Here is a 23752-nt window from a genome sequence, read left to right as displayed (position 1 = left end):
CCAATCCGAGGGAGGTCGGACTGGTCCAATTCCTCCCCCTCCCCCGCCGCTCTTTTCCCAAAAGGGGAGGGGGAAGCGGTCGCCGAGCGCCCAGTCATCCTCGGCGGGCGGCGCTGCTACGCAAGCCCGAGGCTTCAGTCTTGAGTCTAGGCCCCCACCCTCCCCCCACCCGCCTGAAAAGAATAAAAATCAGTCACGGCAGCTCTCGTTGCGTCAAAAGGATATCACAATGTGGCGGGGCTGAGCTCAGCCTGTCCCGACTTCTCTCCATAACATAACATCATGTAATACAGTTGCTCCGCGCCCAGCTCCTGCAAAATAACTTTTTGTTTTCTCCTTTTCGTTTGTTTCAGGACTTGGGAGTTCCTCCTTCGTTTCGAGTGGCAGACCAGAGTGAGCCTTGACTCTGGCTCCTGGTTTTAAATTTGATTCCTTGCTCTTGACTTCTCTCGCCGAACTCTTTGGTTTTGCTCTGTCACCATGGCGACACTCTAGCTTGCCCTCTCTGCCTTTCTGATTCCCTGTTCATCTCCCCCTCCCCTCAGCCCCCTCCTCACCTCACCCCCTGCCCCAATCACCCATCCCTCCCTTGCCCCAATCACCCACCCCCCCCCTTGCCCCCCCCCCCCCCCCCCCCCCCCCCCCCCCCTGCATGCTCCTCCTGGCTTTGTTGAGCCATGTCCAAAAAGCAAGTTGTCAAGACCAGGACTAATAAGAAACTGGACTTGGAGAGGAAAAGGGACGAGAAGGCGGTGAGACGGGCCCTGGCCAAGGAGAGGAAGAACCGGGCCCACGTGGGGGCAGAGGATGAGGAGTTTGTGAGCTTTGCCAACCAGCTGCTGGCCATGGGACTCAAACTCCGGGAGGTTCCTGGTGATGGGTAAGATACATGTTATCTTGACCCAATAGTTCATACCTGCATAAGAATTGTCTCATCATAACTTTCTCTGATTATAGAGTCATCAAGTTTTACAACACAGAAAGAGGCCCTTCAGCCCAGGTTTTAAACTTTCAATAATAAGTCTAAGGTATTTGCCAAGCATTGGTAGGGTGTCCAAAGATTTTAAGGTTAGGTGGGGTTGCGGGGATAAGGTGGGGGAGTGCGCCTAGGTAGGACAGTCTTTCAGAGGGTCGGTGGAGACTCGATGGGCCAAATGGCCTCTTTCTGCACTGTAAGGATTCTATGGGTCATGGATTGAAAATGTTGAGAGTGCTGTAATTCAACATTTTCCCCTAAAACTCGATTTACACTGTACACAGCAGCAAGAGTACATCACTCACTCATTTGCTGAGTATTGAAACAGATTACTGTGCAGTCAGGGATTGACACTTTGAGTTTAAAAACCTCAGCTGCTGAAGATTACATTTGTAAATGCCAGCATCGTGAAAAATCAGATGTGACTTTAGCTTTACAAACTCAACTTCAGTAAAAACTCTTGACGGTGAGTCATCCAGACTCAAAACGTTAGCTCTGTTCTCTCTTCACAGATGCTGTCAGACCCACTGAGATTTTCCAACATTTTCTGTTTTTGATTCAGATTCCAGCATCTGCAGTAATTTGCTTTTATTTTATTCAATATAAACTTTGCTTTGAACTTGAAGTTAATGTACACCCCTCCGAGTACTTGTTGTAAATGTTATGTAAAATATAGATTTAGAAGGCAGTAGAAAGGGGTGAGATAATAGGCGGCACGATAGCACAGTGTGTAGCAATGTTGCTCCAGGGTCCCAGGTCCGATTCACTGTCTGTGCAAAGTCTGCACGTTCTCCCTGTGTCTGTGCTTTTCCTCCGGGTGCTCCGGTTTCCTCCCACAAGTCCCGAAAGGCATCCTGTTAGGTGAATTGGATATTCTAAATTCTCCCTCTGTATCCGAATAGATGCCAGAATGTGGTGACTGGGGGCTTTTCACAGTAACTTAATTGCAGTGTTAATGTAAGCCTACTTGTGATAATAAAGATTACTATTATAAGATCATCTTGTATAAGGTGCAGGTGGATAGGGAGACAAAAGAGGGGCGGCAGCTGCTGGCAGACAAAATTTTGGCAGTTGATGGAAAGTACGCGGAAGGTCCCACTCCAGTAGGACGGAACTGCAGATGCAGTTTGACCTTTTGTCCACAGGGAAAGTGGTCCACCAGTTGAGGTGGGCAACGGATGTGGTGTACGAGTACAGGGAGAAGGCCAGTGGCTTGCTGGCACGACAGCTTTGCTGGTAGGCGGCCTTTCGGGAGTTTGTTCAGGTCCGGGATGGGGTGAGAGGGCTGGTGACGATGCTGGAGATGGGGAATAGGGTATTTGAGGAGTTTTATAAGAGGTTTTATAGGTCGGAGCCCCTGGGTGGAACAAGTGGGATACGAGGGAGATTATGAAGGGGCTGGAGTGTCCCAAAGTGGAAGAGCAGGATAGGGCAGGTTTGGAGGAGCCATTGTGGTTTGAGGAGGTTCGGATGATGATAGGGAAAATGCAAACTGGTAAGACACTGGGCAAAATGGATTCCTGGTGGAATTTTCCAAAGAGTTTTTGGACAGGCTGGCATCACTGTTGGTGGAGATGTTAGAGAATGTGGTAGCTAGGGGGCACTTCCAGTGACAATGGGACAGGGATCTATTTTGCTTTTGTTAAAAAATGATAAAGACCCAGGGGAGTGTGGATCTTATCGGCCAAGGGGGGGAGCAAGAGGTGGTGATAGCGCTGGAGAAGATGTTTGATCGGGTAGAGTGGAGTTACATGTTTGCAGTATTGGAAAGGTTTGGGATTGAGTCTTAAGTTTGTGGCTTGGGTCCTGTATGCCAACAATCTTTTATTTCCAACCCAGTTCCCACAGTGGGGGTATAATGGGGCTGTTCAAGTGATTTGGGGCTTTTTCAGGATACAGATTGAATTTGGAGAAGAGCAGGTGCTTGCCCACTGGGAAAGGGAGTGGGTTTAGGGGGATTGCTGTTTTGTGTGGCGACTACTGACTTCAGGTATCTGGGAGTGCAGGTGGCTCGAGGTTGGGCCCAGCTCGGTAAATTGAATTTTACAAGTTTGGTGGGCAGGGTCAAGGTGGATCTGTTGGGGTGGGACAGTCTCTCCCTATTATTGGCAGGCCGGGTACAGTCAGTAAAGATGGATGTTTTGCGCAGTTTTAATTTTTATTCCAGTGTTTACCGATCTTCTTTACGAAAGCGTTTTTTGTGGGGGTGGATCGGTGGATTTTGTCGTTTGTCTAGGCAGGTAAGATAACGAGGATTAGCACAACGGTGCTTCAGAGAGGGCGACAATCGGGGGCTCTTCTTTGCCGAATCTGGTGTATCATTATTGGGTGGCAAATGCTGAGAAGGTGTGGGGTTGGGGTAGGGAGATGGAGGCAATGTGAGTGAATATGGAGGCAGGCTCATGTAGGAGGTCAGGGCTGAGGGTGTTGGCCAAGGCGTCACTCCCGTTTACCCCGGGGAACACTCGCGTAGTCCGGCGGTAGTGACCAGACTGATGATATGGACACTTTCGGCAGCATTTTAAGTTAGGGACGGGTTCGAAGTTGATGCCGATCCGGGAGAATATTTGTTTGAGCTGGCGAGATTGGAAGCCAGATTTTGGAGCTGGAAGGACTGTGGGATGGTGGAAATGAAGGACCTATTTATGGAGGGGCGGTTCACGAGCTTGGAGGAGTTGTCGGAGAAGTTTGGGATTCCACGGAGGGAGGCCTTTAGGTATATGCAGGTGCGGAATTTTTCAAGGAAGGTTTACCCGAAATTTCCGGTGACACCGCCCTCCGTCTTTGTTGGAGGGGATGTTGTCAGCAATAGTGTTGGAGGGGAGAGGGGTGGTCATCTCAGGGATTTATGGGAGGATTCTGGAGGTGGGTACAGCAGCATCACAGGGGGGGGTTAAGGCCAAGTGGGAGGAGGAGCTGGGGGTGGCACTGGAGGAGGGGTTGTGGTGTGAGGTGTTGCGGAGGGTGAATGCCTCAACCTCGTGTGGGAGACTAGGGTTAATACAAGTAAAGGTAGTGCACAGGGTGCACCTGAGAATAGGGCAGGGTTGCAGGAGCCAGTGGGGATGTAGGGATGAGCCGGTTGTTTGAGGGGTGGAGGACACTTGCGAGCTGTGCGTGAGGGACCCGGCCTGTCCGAAGTTGGAGACGTTTTGGGATTCTTTCTTCAGCACCATATTGGGGATCTTGGAGACCAGCGACTGGGGGCCATACTGGGCTGTCGGACCTACTGGAGCTGCAGATGGGGGAGGGGGTGGATGCTTTAGCCCAGGGGTGGGCAAACTTTTCCGTGCAAGGGCCACATTCAGAAATTCACAATTTTAAAGGGCCGCATAGTATATTAAGTAAAATAATTACTTCACCCGGTTATGATTCTGGGCGCCTCATATAGAACATAGAACAGTACAGCACAGAACAGGCCCTTCGGCCCTCGACGTTGTGCCGAGCAATGATCACCCTACTCAAGTCAACGTATCCACCCTATACCAGTAAGTAACCCAACAGCCCCCCCCATTAACCTTTAAAAAAAAATGTTTAATTTAAAAATAAAAAAAATTTTTTTTAATGACTTGGTGGGCCGCATAAAGACCTTTGGCGGGCCGTAGTTTGCCCACCCCTGCTTTAGCCTTTGCCTCACTGATGGCTCGCAGGCAGGTCCTGTTGAGGCGGAGGTCATATTTTTTGAGTCATATATTTATTGGTTGGTAGAGTTTTAAATTTTTTAAAATTTATTTACGAGTTGTGGGCGTCGTTGGTTCGGCCAGAATTTATTGCCCATCCGTAGTTGTCCTTCAGAAGGTGGTGAGCTGCCATCTTGAACTGTTGCAATCCCTGAGGTGAAGGTATACCCACTATGCTATTAGGAAGCGAGTTCCAGGATGTTGCCCCAGCGACAGTGAAGGGACAGCGATATATTTCCAAGTCAGGGTGGTTAAAGGAAGGGAACCTCCAGGTGGTGGGGTTTCCAGGTATCTGCTGCTCTTGGCCTTCTAGATGGTCATGGGTTTGGAAGGTGCTGTCTAAGGAACCTTGGTGAGTTACTGCAGTGCATTTTGTAGTTGGTGCACATGGCTGCTACTGTATGCCGGTGGTGGATGTTTTGAATGTTTGTGGAAAGAGGAGTAATCAAGCGGGCTGCTTTGTCCTGGATGGTGTCAAGCTTCTGGAGTGTTTTTGGCGCTGCACTCATCCAGACAAATGGACAATATTCCATTAAACTCCTTACTTGTGCCTTGTAGATGGCACAAGACATTGGGGAATCAGGAGGCGATTTACTCGTCATAGGATTCCTAGCCTTTGACCTGCCCTTATAGCCATAGTATTAATGTGGCTAGTCCAGTTCAGTTTCTGATCAATGGTAACCCCCAGGATGTTGATTGTGGAGTGTTCAACGATGGTAATGCCATTGAATGTCAAGGGGTGATGGTTCGATCCTCTCTTGTAGGAGATGGTCATTGCCTGGCACTTGTGTGGCACGAATATAACTTGCCACTTGTCAGCCCAAGCCTGGATATTGTCCCAGTCTTGCTGCATTTCAACATGGACTGGTTCATTACCTGAGGCGTCGCGAATGGTTCTTTGATGTTCTTTTTGCTTTGTGTTGTTTTGTTTTGTGCATAAAATGTTAAAAACCGAATAAAAATTTTTTTTAAAAAGAGTATAGATTGAAAGATTTCAAGGCCGGATACTGTCTGCCTTGTTGAAACCTTGCCCTGCCCTAAGGCCCAGGTCATGTTTTCTCCTCCTGGTTTTGGTTAAAATGTCTGATTTTAAAATGTTATAACAGCTGTCTTGGTTGTGAGGCGTTGAATGCACTTTCCGTTGGATGGATAAAGTTCTCATGCACATTTCAGTGATTTTGAAGATCCGTGTTTTACATTTTGATGTTCCTGAGCTGTTCACTCAATTGAACGTTTCATATGCTCAGATTGAGTTCCTCTGCCTTCCATTTTGGCTCAATTGTTAACATACTAATACAGAACAGAGAGGTATTTGACACAGTCATATTAAGCTGATAATCTCACCAATGTGCAGGTTTGAATCAATGTGCAGGTACATGCAGATGAGAGTGTGATGAGGCTTAATAACACAGCATCGTACAAAATCCTGGATCTCCAGAGTAAAACTGTCCTATATTTTAGTCCGAAGGCTCAGACTGCGTGGTATAATGCAGTATATATCTGCTGCTATTCCCTTGAAATTAAGTTTGATAAAACACTTGTTTCAGTTCAAATCATGGGAGCTGGAAATCAGCGAATGAACCCCAACATTTGGTAAAAATACTTGATGTGAGGTTCAGAACTTGCTGAAATCCAAAAAAAAATAGATGTGGGCCATGCATTAGATTCAGGGTGTGCTTCCTCGTACATTTTATACAGAAGTGTTTAAAATCCCTTTGTGGCATGGCCGCCTTATCTCTGCAGCCTTGCATATAACCTCATATCGTCAATAACTCTCCATTTCTCTGACTCTGGTCTTCTACGCATCCTTTCCTCCATTGGTAGCTATGCCTTCAGCCAGGTAGGCATTCATGCTCTGGAATTCCTTCCCAAAACTGTTCTCCCTCTTCATTTCCCTTTCACTCGAAGATCTCCCTATAAACCATCTCCTTGATCAAGCTTTTGGCAACATGTCCTAATATTCTTGGCTCAGCATCCAATAAATGTGCAGGTTAGGTGAATTGGACATTTTGAATTCTCCCTCAGTGTACCCGAACAGGTGCCGCAGTGTGGCGACTAGGGGATTTTCACAGTAACTTCATTGCAGTGTTAATGTAAGCCTACTTGTGACACTAATAAAAAGGGATTGTTAAGATTTTCTTTTCAAGATTATACTTCTAAACTGGTAAAACAGTATTGTCACAATTCATGGGCATTGTATCAGCTTGTGGTGGATACAGCCTTTGAACAATACTTATAATCATGCAGGAACTTAAAATCACAGAATTGTTACAGCACAGAAGTAGGCCATTTTTTCTGACTTGTCCAGGCTGAGTCTCTTTGAGAACAATTAACCAAGTGCCACTCCATATTCTCCTATTAGTGGTTTCTATGGCATTTATCCTATTATTGGCCTCTACTTATTCATAGAATTTACAGTGCAGAAGGAGGCCATTCGGCCCATCGGGTCTGCACAGGCTCCCGGAAAGAGCACCTTACCCAAGGTCAACACCTCCACCCTATCCCCATAACGCAGTAACCCCACCCAACACTAAGGGCAATTTTGGACACTAAGGGCAATTTATCATGGCCAATCCACCTAGCCTGCACATCTTTGGACTGTGGGAGGAAACCGGAGCACCCGGAGGAAACCCACGCACACACGGGGAGGATGTGCAGACTCCGCACAGACAGTGACCCAAGCCGGAATCGAACCTGGGACCCTGGAGCTGTGAAGCAATTGTGCTATCCATAATGCTACCGTGCTTTATTCTTCTCCGATGGTACAGAGGCGAGGGTATCTGGTCTCTCCAGCGCAAAGTTTAGTGCTTGTACCATTTGTTTTTTGTAGAAACATGTTGTGAACTGTTTTAATAATCAGAGTAACCAGCCCCCCTCCCCGTACATTGGTATTGAGGGGAGGATATTCTGTTTCTCCAACACAAAATGAGTGTTTGTACCGTTTGGCCTTGTATATATTTTTTTTACTGCTTTAATAAAAAGATATGTATCTCTGCCGAGCTGTATGCCGAATAAACTTTTTGAGGGTAACAGACAAGCTTCTGTAGTATTCCTCCATCTATTAGTAATTCTCATCACTCGCTGTGTATAAAAGTTTTCCTTCATGTTGCCATTACATCTTTTGCCAATTGCCTTGAATCTGTGCTCTCTCGTTCTCAGTCCTTCCACCAACTCAACCAGTTTCCCCCTGGTCTAGACCACTCATGGTTTTGAGCCATAGAATTTACAGCACAAAGGGTCATTCAGTCCATAATTCTTTAGCTGCAGTCAGCTATCCCATTTCCCTACCTATTCCCCTCCTTTTTAAAATTTTCTTCCTTTTCTAATCATTGTTCAAATTTAACCGTGCGCAGAGAAGTGGCAAATGCGGTTTAATATAGGCAAATGCAAAGTGATTTGACTGTGGGAAGTTTGATGTGGATTATGTTCTAAATGGGACTGAACTGAATTGTTGGAACGGGTGAGCGATCTTAAGGGTAGACAGCACTAAATCTATCAGCTCAACGTTCCCAGCCTGTTAAAGAGTGGAATGTTGGGATGCATAGTGAGGGTTATAAATGTGTAAATCCCAACAGAGAATTTAAAAACTGTACTGGTCCTGTGAGACTACGACTGGGGCCCTACAAGCCATTTTGGCCTCCCTGTCCCGAAAGGGTACATTCAGTTATCAGGAAGGGATGCAGAGGAATGCTTCATGGTTGACCCCAGAATTCTGAAGGAGTGCTGTGCGAAGAGAAATTGACGACTATGGGTCCTTTCTTTTTTTGTATAAATTTAGAGTACCCAATTATCGATTTCCAATTAATGGGCAATTTAGCATGGCTAATCTACCTATCCTGCACATCTTTGGGTTGTGAAGATGAAACCCACGCAAACACTGGGGGAATTGCAAACTCCACACGGACAGTGACCCAGAGCCAGGATTGAACCTGGGACCTCAGCACCGTAAGACAGCTGTGCTAACTACTGTGCCACCGTGCTGCCCAAGAGTCCTTTCTTTCTTGACGTGGGTCTGAGGGGATAGGATGGCAATGGTTATAACAAAGAAAGGTTTGAACAAATTGGGTTTGAGCAAGTTTTTCTGCTGGAGGCTGAATTTAAGCACGAAAGCTCATTAACGAATGGAGGACAAAAAAGAAAAGCAGGTTGAATTTTTCTTCTCAATATCACGCTGAGTAAGTGGAACAGATTACCAACATGGTCAGTGGAGCAAAACCCTTCATGGATTTCAAGAAGAAGATGGACAAGTTTTTTTTTCTGTTGCCAAAAATGGTATTCGGTGTTATTTGGAAAGAAGTATTGTAGGTTGTTGGTTTATGTGGGCTTACGGCCTTCTCCAACTGGTCATTCTCTTTTTAACTGGCTGCAGAAGTGTGACCGTAAAATGAGATGTATGGCAGTGGAGTAGTCTGTACAATCCCTTTAGCTTCAATTGTCTAATGAACAACCTCAAGGTATCTTTGTTTGGATAAAAAAACCTTCATTTCATTTACCAATGGTTTAACCCTTGAGTGTCCAATTCCTGGGGAGCCTATACTTACATTTGCAATGCCACCATCCCTTTGACCATGAAGTTGCTGGTTTTTTGCTTGCTTTATTTTAGTTTGGAGTGACAAAATGTCTACCTTTTTGTTTTAAGGAATTGCCTGTTTCGTGCTCTTGGCGATCAGCTGGAAGGTCATTCCCGAAACCACCTAAAACATCGGAGGGAAACAGTGGACTTCATGGTAAAGCATCGGCAAGATTTTGAACCATTTGTTGAGGATGATGTCCCTTTTGATCGATATGGTGAGTCCTAATCTGATTGTCCCATTAACTCAAAGTATAACCAAAAACTGAGATGGCAAAAGTTTAGCAGGTTGGGCATACTTCATGAAATAATATGCATGAGCGTGGCACGTACTGTGTTAACAACATTGCTCTGGTTTCTATCAATTCTACTTATTGTTTGGTATGGGGTTGCTTATGTGGTTGTCAACAGACTTGCAACTTGACTCGCCCCTCCATTCACCCAATTCTTTAGAGTACCCAATTAATCTTTTTCCAATTAAGGGGCAATTTAGCGTGGCCAATCCACCTAGATTGCACATCTTTGGGTTGTGGGGGCGAAACCCACGCAAACACGGGGAGAATGTGTAAACTCCACACGAACAGTGACCCTGAGCCGGGATCGAACCTGGGACCTCGGCGCCGTGAGGCAGCAGTGCTCACCACTGCACAACCGTGCTGCCTTCCATTCACCCAATTCAATGAGATTCCCTCCCCGAGCATATACATGCCATCAGTCTGACGAGCAGCGGGCAGAACTTTCTCTGTATTTGGCAGAGTGCAGCAGCGGGTGAGAAAAACGGCATTGTAGCTGCTGGTACCAAGGACAGCTTTCTCCATGTATTATTGAGAACATGGAAGAAAACAAAAGGCAAGGGCCAGGTCCCACGACACAACGCTATTGGAGCGATGTCTGATTGAGGCTTTCCTGCCGGCACCCTCGATTTTCTAAAGGCCGCCCCAGTGCACAATATTTTGCATGGAAACCCCACCCCATCCCCAGAGCGATGCAACTCATCTGAGCTCCTCTGGGATTTGTGCCTGCCGGCCCTTCCATTGAGGACCAGTTGTAATTCACGCTGGTCGGCCCTCACGCCGACCTGAATGGATTTTCCTTTTTTTTTTTATAAATGTTTTTATTCAGTTTTCGTATTTTATATTGAACAAATTACAAATTGTTAGGAGAGAGAAAAAAAAAACAAACAAAAACAAACACGCAAAAATTAACACACATATTTACAGGTAAGCATCTTCGTAGTAGTAACTGCGCCCCCCCCCCCCCCCCCCTCCCCCCCTCAACATGTTTATTTAGCTTGGTTTTGGGCCTTAGCTAGCCATCGAACCCCCGTAACGAACCTGTAGCCCCCCCCCCCCCCCCCCCCTCCCGCTACCTTCCCCCGACTATTCTTCCTCTTGTACTTTGGCCACAAATAGGTCCCGGAACAGTCGCATGAATGGCTCCCACGTTCTGTGGAAGCCGTCGTCCGACCCTCGGATGGCAAATTTGATTTTCTCCATTTGGAGAGATTCCGAGAGGTCGGACAGCCAGTCCGCAGCTCTGGGCGGTGCTGCTGACCGCCAGCCAAACAGGATTCTACGGCGGGCGATCAGGGAGGCAAAGGCAAGGGCATCCGCCCTCCTCCCCAGGAATAGATCTGGCTGTTCTGAAACCCCGAAGACCGCCACTATCGGGCATGGCTCCACCCTCACTCCCACCACTTTGGACATTACCTCGAAGAAGGCTGTCCAGTACTCCACGAGTCTGGGGCAGGACCAGAACATGTGGGCGTGGTTGGCCGGGCCTCTTTGGCACCGTTCACATCTGTCCTCCACCTCCGGGAAGAACCTACTCATACGGGTTCTTGTTAAGTGGGCTCTATGTACCACTTTTAGTTGCGTCAGGCTGAGCCTTGCGCACGTGGAGGTGGAGTTGACCCTATGCAGTGCTTCGCTCCAGAGTCCCCACCCGATCTCCATCCCCAGGTCGTCCTCCCATTTCCTCCTTGTTGCGTCCAGTACGGTGTCGTCCCTATCTACCAGTCGGTCATACATGTCACTACAGTTCCCTTTCTCTAGGATACTTGCGTCCAGTAGGTCTTCCAGTAGTGTCTGTCGTGGCGGTTGTGGGTACGTCCTTGTCTCCTTTCGTAGGAAGTTTTTGAGCTGCAGGTACCGTAGCTCGTTCCCCCCAGCTAGCTGAAATTTCTCTGTCAGTTCGTCCAGTGTTGCGATCCTGTCGTCCGTGTACAGGTCCCTGACTGACAGTGTCCCCCCGTCCTGCCTCCACCTTTTGAAGGTGGCGTCGGTCAGTGCTGGTTTGAACCTATGGTTGTTGCAGATGGGAGCCCTGTTCGACATTTTGGTCAGGCCAAGTTGCTGCCGCAGTTGGTTCCAGGATTGGAGGGTGGCTGTCACCACTGGGCTGCTGGAGTGTTTTTTGGGTGGGGATGGGAGTGCTGCCGTGGCGAGGGCCCGGAGGGAGGTTCCCATGCAGGAGGCCTCCTCCGCACGCACCCACTCAGCTTCTGGCTCCTGGATCCATCCCCTTACTCGCTCGGCTGTTGCTGCCCAGTGGTAGAATTGTAGATTCGGGAGGGCTAACCCTCCCCTGGTTTTTGTTTTTTGTAAGACCTTCTTTGGGATCCTAGCATTTTTACCCCCCCATACGAACGCCATGATGAGTTTGTCCAGCGCTTTGAAAAAGGCCTTGGGGATGTAGATCGGAATGGATCTAAACAGGAAGAGGAACCTGGGCAGTACGTTCATTTTGATCGTCTGAACTCTCCCCGCGAGGGAGAGCGGGAGTGTGTTCCATCTTTGCAGGTCCTTTTTAACTTCCTCCGTCAGGCTGGTGAGGTTCCATTTGTGGATCCCTTTCCAGTCATGGGCTATTTGGATCCCCAGGTAGCGGAATTTATGTCGGGCTTGTTTGAACGGCAGCCCCTTTAGTGCTGCCCCCCCCCCTTGCGGGTGTAATGGGAAGATCTCACTTTTGCTCATGTTGAGTTTGTAGCCCGAGAAGGCTCCAAACTCTTTCAGGAGCGCGATGATTCCGTCCATGCTGCTTTGTGGGTCCGAGATATAGAGGAGCAGATCATCCGCATAGAGTGAGACTCTGTGCTCTCTACCTCCCCTTCGGATCCCCCTCCAATTTTTTGCTGCCCTGAGCGCGATTGCTAGCGGTTCGATTGCTAGTGCGAACAGCAGCGGGGACAGTGGGCATCCTTGTCTGGTGCCCCTGTGCAGCTGGAAGTATTGGGAGTTGGTATTGTTGGTCTGTACACTCGCCATGGGAGCGTTGTACAGGAGCTTTACCCAAGCGGTGAACCCTGTTCCAAGCCCGAACCGCTCCAGTACCTCTATGAGGTATTTCCATTCGATTGAATGGATTTTCCTAAGAGGGGTGGGGATATTCGGGTACAGAGCTCTGATAATAAGATTAAAATGTATTATAATGATCCCAATATTGAATGTCGGGATTCCCGTTACGTCATTGGTGGCGACAATTATGGCAAGGCTTCCCGCCGACGGAAAACTTGCCTTTAGATTTTCCGTTCCCGACACCAAACCGCCCGAGTAACAGTCAGATTTTCTACTGCAGGGTTACTGATATGATTCTGACCTGCCCAGAATGAACCGGGTTACCCTGTGGTGAGGGGAGTGATTTTAATTCCCAACTCAATTGAAGCTTGTCATAAGTCAGTGGTTATGCTCTAGTCTGTGGAGTTCAAAGTTGTGTGGGTTGAAGCCCTACTGCAGAGACTTCAGCACAAACTCTCGCCTGATCCTCCCAATGAGGTATCAAGGGAACGCACTGTCATCATTTAAACCTCTCTGTGCTTTCCGATGGATGTCTCCCTTAGATGTAAAAGATCCCATGGCACCATTTGAAGAAGAGCAGGGCACTATGCTGGTGGTCCTGGTCAATATTTATTCTTCAGTTGTCCTGCTCTGAAAAGGAATATATTTATCTGGTTACTATCTCATTCCTATTTATGTACATGCACATTTCAAAATAACTTCATTGCTTGAAAAGTACCTTAGGGCAGCACAGTAGCATTGTGGATAGCACAATTGCTTCACAGCGCCAGGGTCTCGGGTTCGATTCCGGCTTGGGTCACTGTCTGTGCGGAGTCTGCACATCCTCCCCGTGTGTGCGTGGGTTTCCTCCGGGTGCTCCGGTTTCCTCCCACAATCCAAAGATGTGCAAGTTAGGTGGATTGGCCATGCTAATTTGCCCTTGGTGTCCAAAATTGCCCTTCGTGTTGGGTGAGGTTACTGGGTTATGGGGGATAGGGTGGAGGTGTGGACCTTGGGTAGGGTGCTCTTTACAAGAGCCGGTGCAGACCCGATGGACCGAATGGCCTCCTTCTGCACTGTAATTTCTATGACATCCTGAGGTTGTGGTTGATTCTGAAAACTGCATTGTGTTTGCTGGGGTGTTCGGCTATTTCTAGCAGCACCTTGTGCACACAGTCACAGTTAACTGTAGTTGCTGCAGTGGACTGAAATGGGAAACATTAAACAGAATGCTACCACCTGACAAGTCATGATCTTTCACTTGCCGTCAACAACAACTTGCATTTATATGGGTGCCTTTAGAAAATGTTCCAAGGCATTCCTGAGGAACTGAGCAATTGGAGCCCCAGAAAAGTCTACGGAAGCAATTCCCGGTGGCTGCCAATGTTGGGATGTTGGTTAGGAGACCTACAAGAGACCGCCGGAGTACAGAGGTATGGAGAGATTTAAACAGAAGGGAGAGGGGGCGATTGGAAGCAAAGATGGATCAGTGAGGACTGTGCTGGGGTGTGCTGTGTTGGTGTGGAACTATTGAGACCAAAATACTAGCTTACTCCTCCAGCTATTGAATACGGAGCATGGATGGAGATATCATTAGGCATATATCACAACATTGATGGTTTGGATTTCTGTTTTTCAGTTGCAAATCTGGAAAAAACTGGCACATTTGTTGGTAATGATGTAATAGTTGCCTTTGCAAGGAACAACCAAGTGAATATCGTGATTCACCAGCTTAATGCCCCACTTTGGCAGGTAACGTACAGAGTCACGTCCGTGTATTATCTTGACATTTCAATGTATTGAGGAGCCTGCATTAGAGACTCATGATTTGTGCAGAACCACAGCCCCTCACGTTGTGTACTCAGCAGCTTTCCTCTTTAGTATTCTGTGCAATGCTCTGTTAAAGACGTCAAATAAATGTGCATTGTAACAATGGAGTTCTGATGCAGTGTCTTGCATTGTGCATGGTGCATGTGCTCTTTCTACATGGAAGGGCTGGCGTTCTTTGTGTGAAGCGATGTCCAATCAGCAGTGTTTCTGAATGCCTTGTAATTATTACAAGATATGAGACATTATCAGTTGACCAAGTCTGTATGCGTCAGATGCTTATTGAGACACGCTGGGAGATGGTTATTTGGTGGGTTTTATAATATGACAGGTGATTATTTTGTACCAGTTATGTAGTGCATGTGTTTTTGTGGTATTTAATGTGGAGCCTGGGAACTGTTATTTGCCGAAATTGGAATGGCTATATCTGGTTCTAAACTGTTGGTGACTCACGGGGTGTGCTCATCAGCTGATCCCACAAACTTGCCCTGTCAAATCAAACTTGAGAATATTCATCCACTAACAACCAGGCAGCTTCTCGCTTTCCCGAGACTGCACAAAGCTATTTCCATGGTGGCGCAATATCTTTACTACCCAAGGTCCAGAAATTGCAAACTTAGTGGATTGAGAGCTTGCACAGTGAAATAAGAGGGTTACCGAGGCACTGTTGACTGTGTCACTTTGAAATGGAGGAATTAGGACAAGGCAGGATCACAGTCCCACCCTCTACCCATTTAACCAGCAGCAATAGAGGGTACAAGGAGTGAAGTAAGTTGCAGGTGCACCTCACTGCTCCTGATCAGACGTAAATTAAACCCCAATGCAAGAACTTTTCTGGGCTTCTTCCAGTAGTGCACAGCAAACTTCCTGGAGTGGGTGCGTTGGAAAGGGTATTGAGATGGGTCAACTGAGACTAAAAGAATATTTGGCTGAAATGTCTGTGCCATCTCATTCCTGCTGACCTGCTGTGTCTGACCTATGCATTTGAAAGGAATCGAGTAGGCACACAAGCGGATACATCACCAGATGTGCCAGCAAAGAGTCAGCGCTTTCAGAGGGTAAGGAGAAGAAGAATTTAGAAGGAAGAAGTGTAGGCAACATAAATGGAGGCATTTGAAGGGAAGATGGTTTTTTTTATTTCATAATCAGTCAGTGAGGCACCACTAAGTGTTCAAGATCTGGGGCGGGATTCTCCGACCCCCCCCCCCCCCCCCCCCCCCCCCCCGCTGGGTGGGAGAATCGTTGGGGGTCGGCGTGAGTCGCCACCCGCCTCGGAGAATGGCGGGGCCCGGCGTGACTCAGTGGCCGCCGGAGCCTCACGAATTCTCCGGCCCGCGATGGGCCGATGTCCTGCCCACCTGTAGCCGGTTCTGCCGGCGTAAATCAGAGTAGGTCCCTTACCGACGGGACCTGGCTGCACGGGCAGGCTCCGGGGTTCCTGGGGGGTCGCGGGGGCATCTGGCTCCGGGAGGTGCCTCCCGGGTGGCCTGGCCCGCAGTCGGGGCCCACCGATCCGCGGGCGGGCCTGTGCCGTGGGGGCACTCTATTACTCCGCATCGGCCGTTGTGGTCCTCCGCGATGGGCGATGTGGAGACGAACCTTCCCGTGCATGTCCGGGGATGACCCCAGCACGTGCTGGCCCTCCTGCGCATGCACTGACTCGCGCCGGCTGGAGGCCCTCCAGTGACTCACTCCAGTGGAAGCCCTTTGGCATCGGTTGGCATGGCGCCAGGCCCCTATCCTGCCGTCCGGCGGGGCGCAAACCACCAACTTGGGGAGGCCTGACGCCAGAGTGGTTCAGGCCACTCCGTCCCGCCGGGACCTCCCGCCCTGCCGGGTACGGGAGAATCCCACCCCTGGTGTCCTTTCTAGCCTATTGATTCAGAGAATTGTAACTGTACAAATCAAACCAGGACAGTACATGGCACTGAACATATCTATTATTCTGGTGTGACTCCTTCCCCCACCCCAACAAGGCAGTTCTGTTACTCTGGACCAGAAACCATTTTATTATTAAATCCCCGTAACGTGCATTTAGAAAGAACATGTATGGTTGGCTATTGTCACCATACTTACATTTGTGTTCTCATCATCTGCCGAACATCATTCCTTGTGTTCTGTCTTTTGAGTTTGTTGGTCAGTCATTGTGTTCATAAAGATTGAAGCTGTTAATTAATGCAGAGGAATGGAACCCACTTTGGGCACTGTGACAGCATCAAGCACCCCCAGGGCTGATAAAGCACGGGTTAGGGCAGCGTCCAGTTCACTGCAACATCTACTCTGCCATTGTCCTTTTGCCCTGTCCACCTTACCAGCACAAGTCATCCTCTGGAAGCAGCACCAAATGGTGCAGGATCAACTTCAGAAACTGTGGTCCCTAAATGTTTCAGATAACATGGTGTAACTCGTAGCAAGACTTTGCATGAATAGTGCAGTTTAAAACACTCGGCTGTTTATTGTAAACTTGTAAGCAATTTAGGGGCACACAGAACACCATTATAGGCACTCCTTGTGAGATGCTGGACTGCTTTCATCCAAGGGTTCTGCATAGCTGGAGTTTGAAGTCTGTACTCTACACTTTTAGGTTCTGTAATATTTATATGGTGCAAAGACCCAAACATTGTCCGTATAAATTGAATGTGGCCATTGTGTGTATAAAAGCCTAGTCGAGCAGGCAGTTCTCTGTTTTTAGCTTGTTCTTAGTGTTTGCAATGAATCTTATTGTTGGGAAAATGTTCCTTTTTGTTTTGTTTATATGATTGAGACATAAACATTCACACAAAGGATATGCACAGTGCAATGAAAATCTTGCCCCTACATATATTGTAAGTCACTTTGTAATTATCATACAGATAGCTGCTCAAGAACACTGATGGTTGATCAATTATTTTAACTCTGCAGGTTTTTGGAACCCGCAAGAGCAATGCTGTGGAGTTGCATATTGCCTACAGATATGGGGAGCACTATGACAGTGTACGCATGCTCAATGATAATTCAGAAGCGCCTGCGAACCTAAAGACAGAGGTTGGTAAATGTATGTGATTGTGTCCTGAACCCTTTTGCGCACAAAACATGCAATGTTTTAGAGTTACTGAAAGTCTCTGACCTGCATTCCAGTTCTTCTTCAGCAGGGAAAGAGAGAGAATTAGGAGTCAATAAGCAGCTCAGAAAACATTTTGGTGCACATTTTAAAAGTTTACTGGTGAGCAAGAGTTTGCAAGCTAGTTTACATAATTTCCTTTAACGGTCGCTTCTCGGGCTGTGGAATGAATTCTAAGCACAATTATCAGACAATAGCTGCCAGAAACTTTGCTGTCTTGTGTGTTTAAAAAGTGACACTTTTATTAGATTATTATTTTATGCAGATATTTTTAGAACTTTAGTTTGAGACCAACATTCTGCAGGGCTGCTTCCTCATTTTGCAGTGTTTTGTATAACTCTTGGTATAAATAGCAGCACTTTTTTTTTTGTGAAGCGGTCACTACAGTACCAGACCCAGAAATGTTCATGTTTAATTATGTGACTCTTGCAGATGCTCATTAAAGACGATTCAAAGAAAAAAGATCGAAACAAAATGTGTCACTACCAGATGGAAGATATTCAGGATTTTGAATGTGAAGTAACCAAGACTAATTTGGATGATGCAGTTCAGAAAGTACGCAACGCAACAGGGTGCATGGTAAGTAGCTGAAAAAGGACTGACCAAGCTACCTCCTGTGTTCCTTGGCTGGGCTTACAGTAAAGCACATAGAAGTAACTCTCCCAACTGCTCGCATCAGGCTCTGTATTTTAATATCAAGTAAAATCTTTCTAAATGAACTGTAAAATGTTCTGTGTCTATCTACTTAATTTGTTTTCAACCAGAGTTGTAATTTTCTGTATAACTGCTGTAAACGGTGTCTGCTGATTTATTCTATATAGAAGCACATTGTTTATAGATTGTTAAATTATGACCAGTCTAAATTACAATTTGATTTTTTTATTGAGAATTTTTATTCAGAACCTTCAAGTTCACAGTGACCACACTGCGTGTGGCTTCTATTCCTACTGTCCAGTCTTTGTTTACGGTGATACATTCATTTGGACTTTATGGTGCTGAAATTGTGTATTTAATCTTGGTTGTTTAAAATGAAAATGACACAGATGTGTACGAGCACAGTGGCTAAAAGCAGTACCAGGGCTTGTACGGATCCACACTAACCAGGACGCTGTTGCTTGATCAGGTCAGCAGCATTAGTGGTATTACAATTGGCCTAATGTCATTTGGTTAGGGACAGGGGAAAATCTTCCAAGGTGGGTGTTCCTGATCACTAATCATAGATCATAGAATTTACAGTGCAGAAGGGGGCCATTCGGCCCATCGAGTCTGCACCGGCTCTTGGAAAGAGCACCCTACCCCAGGTCAACACGTCCTCCCTATCCCAGTAACCCCACCCAACACTAAGGGCAATTTTTGGACACTAAGGGCAATTTATCATGGCCAATCCACCTAACCTGCACATCTTTGAACTGTGGGAGGAAACTGGAGCACCCGGAGGAAACCCACGCACACACGGGGAGGATGTGCAGACTCCACACAGACAGTGACCCAAGCCAGAATCGAACCTGGGACCCTAGAGCTGTGAAGCCATTGTGCTATCCACAATGCTACCGTGCTGCCCATAATCAAGTGACCCCTGCTGAAAAGCATTCGTGTGTCTTCATTGAAGACATGTTGGGCTTTGGTTCTGATAACCACCACATTCAAATGACTAATAGCAGTTGGGGCCCATATAGGAAGAATGGCCACAGGGGTGAGGCACAAGAGGGGGTGCAAAACCCTTGGAACCCGTTCATGAACAAGAGATAGTATAATGTTCACTGGAGTGGGAGCTCGGAAAAACGGGGAAGTGAACTGACTTGTAACAGTTGATGTCCTCCTTGTTTTTCCTTTAGGACACCGCTGTGATTGTTCAAAATCTGGAAGCTGAAAACTACAACATAGGGTCTGTAATATTTACTATCTTACAGATGGAGGAACTGAAGAGTAGCAGTGAGTTCCCACACTGAACGTTCAAACATAATCTGTGTACAACATATTGCAAGTGCATTTCAACAAGAGATTTTGAATTGTAATGATTTTCTGTCTGGCTTCCTTATTTCATTGTTTCTTTGTGCAAAATGTGTCCTTTGCTGCTGATTCCGCTACGGTTTTACATCGTAAACATCTAACTTGTCAAACTTGTTGAGGGTCCTATTTGGAGGCTCCCGTAGATAGCATTAAAGCTAATTCTGAATTGTATTTTGAGTGTGCTCTTCAGTTTATCCAAGATCCCAGATCAATACAAACTTGTATTCTCTCAAATAGTCCTGGCAGCCGGTCTAACCCTTGTCAAAATAAAAGATTACACTTTGTAAGGGAAAAGATTGAATGAGTTACAGCAGATTTCGGAATAAAGCATTCCTAGATTGTCGACTGGTAGAGTAGTATCAGATTTAGTTGAGAATTTTTAAGAACATAACAGGTCAGTAATATCCTTTTACATAACGCAATTGAGATTCAATCATTCCGTATTCACTGGTGGAAAAACCGCTGTCTGTAGAGTGACCCAGTTTATGGCCTGTGAGTACATCATACATGACTTTAATTTAATTTTGATTTAGACAGCGATGAAGAATCCAACCAAACCAGTTCTAATTGCAGCCCTCCGCACATGTCACCTCTCTGGATGGAGAATCGAACTGGTAACATGATTTTTGGAAATCAAACGGTCAACACTGAAGAAATTGAAAACAACAGGAGGCTGAATGAAAAGGAAGAAAACAAAAGGACCAAAAACAAGGTGTGTAAGGTATGTGTTAGACAGTGTGACCAGAGACAGATACAAAAGAAAAAGCTCTGCACAGCAACATGTGATATGTGTACTTGTTAAATCAAAGACAACAATGTCCAAGGTTTTCACTGATGTGGAATTCTGGAATTTTATAATGCAGTATTGATTCGACAGCACCATACAGGCAGCTACAGATGGGTCAGTTTGCCCATTTCCGAGTCTTTAAGTTCATGTTTTGCAGCATTATTTCTAGCTATTTCTAGAGATTCCAGAATGGGCCGTAAGGGTCAATGGCAGAAAACCACATCATTAACTTTTATGGGAAGCGACCATGCCACGTCATTTATCTCCTAGCATAGCTTTCAGTCAATTCTGCCATTGGCCAATGTGTAGTAAATAGATGGAAAAGTATGACTTTCATCTATGTACATTTTAGAGCATAGAACATTACAGCGCAGTACAGGCCCTTTGGCCCTCGATGTTGCGCCGACCTGTGAAACCACTCTAAAGCCCTTCTACACTATTCCCTTATCATCCATATGTTTATCCAATGACCATTTAAATGCCCTTAATGTTGGTGAGTGCACTAATGTTGCAGGCAGGGCATTCCACGCCCTTACTACTCTTTTGAGCAAAGAACCTACCTCTGACATCTGTCCTATATCTATCTCCCCTCAATTTAAAGCTATGTCCCCTCATGCTAGACATCACCATCTGAGGAAAAAGGCTCTCACTGTCCACCCTATCTAATCCTCTGATCATCTTGTATGCCTGTATTAAGTCACCTTTTAACCTTCTTCTCTCTAACTAAAACAGCCTCAAGTCCCTCAGCCTTCCCTCATAAGATCTTCCCTCCATACCAGGCAATATCCTGGTAAATCTCCTCTGCACCCTTTCCAATGCTTCCACATCCTTTCTATAATGCGGCGACCAGAACTGCACGTAATACTCCAAATGCGGCCACACCAGAGTTTTGCAGAGCTGCAACATGACCTCATGACTCTGAAACTCAATCCCTCTACCAATAAAAGCTAACACACCGTACTTCTTTGTTTTCTCCTGAAGGCATTGATTCCTCGCTTAAGTTCAGTTTTTCAGGCAAAGGGTATTCTCTCTCAACTCAAATATATTGTTCCAGTGGTAAATATTCATGGGTTATCCTTGATGGTGAACATTTGGTGGGTCTATCCAACTGAATGGGGCGTTTCGGGCAAGCCCACCCCTGAACTGCCCTGAGCTCTGAATACTTACACTTTCAGTGGTGGTCACTGGATAGTAGTTAGCAGAAACAAATGCTTTGCTTTTCCTCTCTTCAGGAAGGTAAAGGCCAATTATGATACCTTAACTGTTGTCCCACTGAGATCAGTTTACTGAGCACAGACCAGGGATATAACCTGGTTTCAGATACTCGTTGGAGAAAGTTTTTAGCTGCTAAAAGTTTTTTAACACCATCTGACGTACTATTTTATGAAGAAGCTTTTAAGGAAGTTGATAATATTGTACAGAGAATTTCTTGTAAGTGCTCATTGGAGTGAAATAGGACGGCACAGTAGCACAGTGGTTAGCACGTTGCTTCACAGCAAAAGGGTCCCGGGTTCAATTCCAGGCTTGGGTCACTGTCTGTGCACGTTCTCCCCGTGTCTGCGTGGGTTTCCTCCAGGTGCTCTGGTTTCCTCCCACAAGTGCCGAAAGACGTATTCTTAGGTGAATTGGACATTCTGAATTCTCCCTCTGTGTACCCGAACAGGCAACGGAATGTGGCAACTGGGGGCTTCTCACCGTAACTTCATTGCAGTGTTAATGTAAGCCTACTTGCAACAACAAAGATTATTATTATTATTAGTAAATATTCATTATGTATACCGGCTGTTAAAATGGATAGTGCTTAACAATGTGCCACTGTGATTCTGCTGGGTAATTTGCATTTTTAAATTCTAGGTGACAAACAAGCAGCGAAAAGAACAGCAAAGATTAGAAAAGAAGAAACGCCAAGAAGAAAGACATCGGCAGAAGGTCCTAGACAGCAGGAGCAATAATACAGAAGACAATGGAACCAATAGGGACTTGCAAGCACCTGTTACTCTCGTGAAAACATTTACAACTTTGAACATTTGATCCACGGACAGCAGTTACTTTCCCAGCTAGCAATCGCCTGACATTGAATGGGTTAAATAAGTCTCCCGGGTGGGGATTAGCATCTTGAGAGATGGAGAGGTTTTCTGATGCTGCTTTAGATTAAGAAAATATTTGATTCACATCTTTTTTTGAAGAACTTGTTTTTTCTTTGCAATCTTGCACACGGACAAACTGGAAGAAAAAGTCTTAAGGTGAAAGTAGTGAATTGCTTACTTTTACAAATGCAATAAATCTTCAAATGGTACTAAGTGAGAATTGAAATGAGCAATGTGAAATGTACGTGCAGATGCATTTTAGCAGTAAATGGACTCCAAAGGCAAGAATGTGCTTTGCTAACTGTGTGAGCATGGTTCAGAGGGATTGATGTAACATTTTAAAATGTCATATACTTCTTACACCTGCACTAATTCTCATTATTGGAGGTGAAATGTGAGATCCTTTCTTTATAACATGAATTTACACAGCTCCCTGAGGACACTTGCTATAGAATGGCTTTTGCACATGAATGTTTCTGAACACATTATTGGTTCAGTGTTCAGGAGGTGCAGTGTTCACCTGCAGGCATCTTCTGGGGTACGTACGGCCTTAGACATTTACCTTTCCGGGACTTAAATTATTTTTTTAAGTAAAGGATACAAATATGCTGCTAACCACCAAAAATGAAGGGATGCTTTCCACCACAGGTTATGCTAAGAATCTGTGTGAATAGGTTTAGCAGCTGTTCAACCAGTATGAGGCAAGTGGAAGAACTGCAACTTCTGACTGGCGCCAGAAGTTGCTGCATCTTGCTCATTGAGGCTTTGTCGGAAATAGTTTGGTTGAACACTCCTGGAGGTGACTTAAGTGAAAGAAACTCCTAAATTTGTTTGTTCAATTTCTACCTCCTTGGAGATTTTCCCTTGCTTGAAAGTAGGGAACCATTTCATTGTGGTTGAGAACACCCACCGAGTGTTTGAAACAGTAACTCCAATGAACAATAAAGTTTGACAACTGGCTATTGTATGATTGCTTGTGTTTACTATATTTTGGATCTGTATTTAAAGTGATACTATATGATCGTCTCAGTGAGAAGCTAAACAGTTTGTTAAACAGTTTCAAAACATGTCACGACGATTTGAAATTAGTAACACATGAATCAAGAGCAAACTTTAAAAAATGTGAGTTGCTATTTTTTTTATTGAAACACCAATATAATTGATAGTTGGCTTATATACACTCCAGGTCAGAATTCTTTACAAAAACTATATTACTGTAACTGAAAATGCTTTACAAAGATATTTTAAGAAAATAAAACAACCCTACCTGTTATCAATTGTGCATCTTGCTTCAATGGGTGCAGTGGATCTGGGTTTACCAGCCTAGTAACCCCTCTTGTTTGGTAGCGTTGGCGAATGAAGCTGGCTTCTTGGGGTTATTCTGGTTTGAATGACCATTGTTATGGGCCAGGGTTTAGAGAACCCCAAAGTGTATCA

The 23752-nt window shown here is 46.0% G+C and overlaps 1 protein-coding gene across 2 annotated transcripts; it reads left to right on the top strand.

Annotated features, from left to right (window-relative positions):
* The first annotated feature begins 627 nt into the window (after positions 1 to 627).
* Positions 628 to 23588, top strand: otud3 (OTU deubiquitinase 3). Of its 2 annotated transcripts, none has more exons than XM_038822096.1 (8): positions 628 to 880; positions 9296 to 9444; positions 14144 to 14256; positions 17233 to 17355; positions 17864 to 18010; positions 19267 to 19363; positions 19975 to 20162; positions 22083 to 23588. In XM_038822096.1, the coding sequence occupies exons 1-8, from the start codon at positions 678 to 680 to the stop codon at positions 22257 to 22259; spliced, it is 1197 nt and encodes a 398-aa protein (XP_038678024.1). In that variant the 5' UTR covers positions 628 to 677; the 3' UTR covers positions 22260 to 23588. The 2 variants fall into 2 exon arrangements, with proteins under 2 accessions (XP_038678024.1, XP_038678025.1); XM_038822097.1 differs by having other exon boundaries at positions 19975 to 20153; positions 22083 to 22295.
* The last annotated feature ends 164 nt before the right edge of the window (positions 23589 to 23752 follow it).

The sequence above is a fragment of the Scyliorhinus canicula genome, chromosome 16, assembly GCF_902713615.1.
Source record: "Scyliorhinus canicula chromosome 16, sScyCan1.1, whole genome shotgun sequence".
Taxonomy (NCBI): Eukaryota; Metazoa; Chordata; class Chondrichthyes; order Carcharhiniformes; family Scyliorhinidae; genus Scyliorhinus; species Scyliorhinus canicula.
The sequence above is the reverse complement of the archived record's forward strand: the minus strand, read 5'-3'. Positions and strand labels throughout refer to the sequence as shown.

Excerpts from the sequence above, each read along its gene's own strand:
- otud3 (XM_038822096.1), top strand. The coding sequence starts at position 678 with ATGTCCAAAAAGCAAGTTGTCAAGACCAGGACTAATAAGAAACTGGAC. Across the intron at positions 19,364-19,974 it reads GGAGGAACTGAAGAGTAGCA|ACAGCGATGAAGAATCCAAC; the intron begins GTGAGTTCCCAC and ends ATTTTGATTTAG. Across the intron at positions 20,163-22,082 it reads CCAAAAACAAGGTGTGTAAG|GTGACAAACAAGCAGCGAAA; the intron begins GTATGTGTTAGA and ends TTTAAATTCTAG.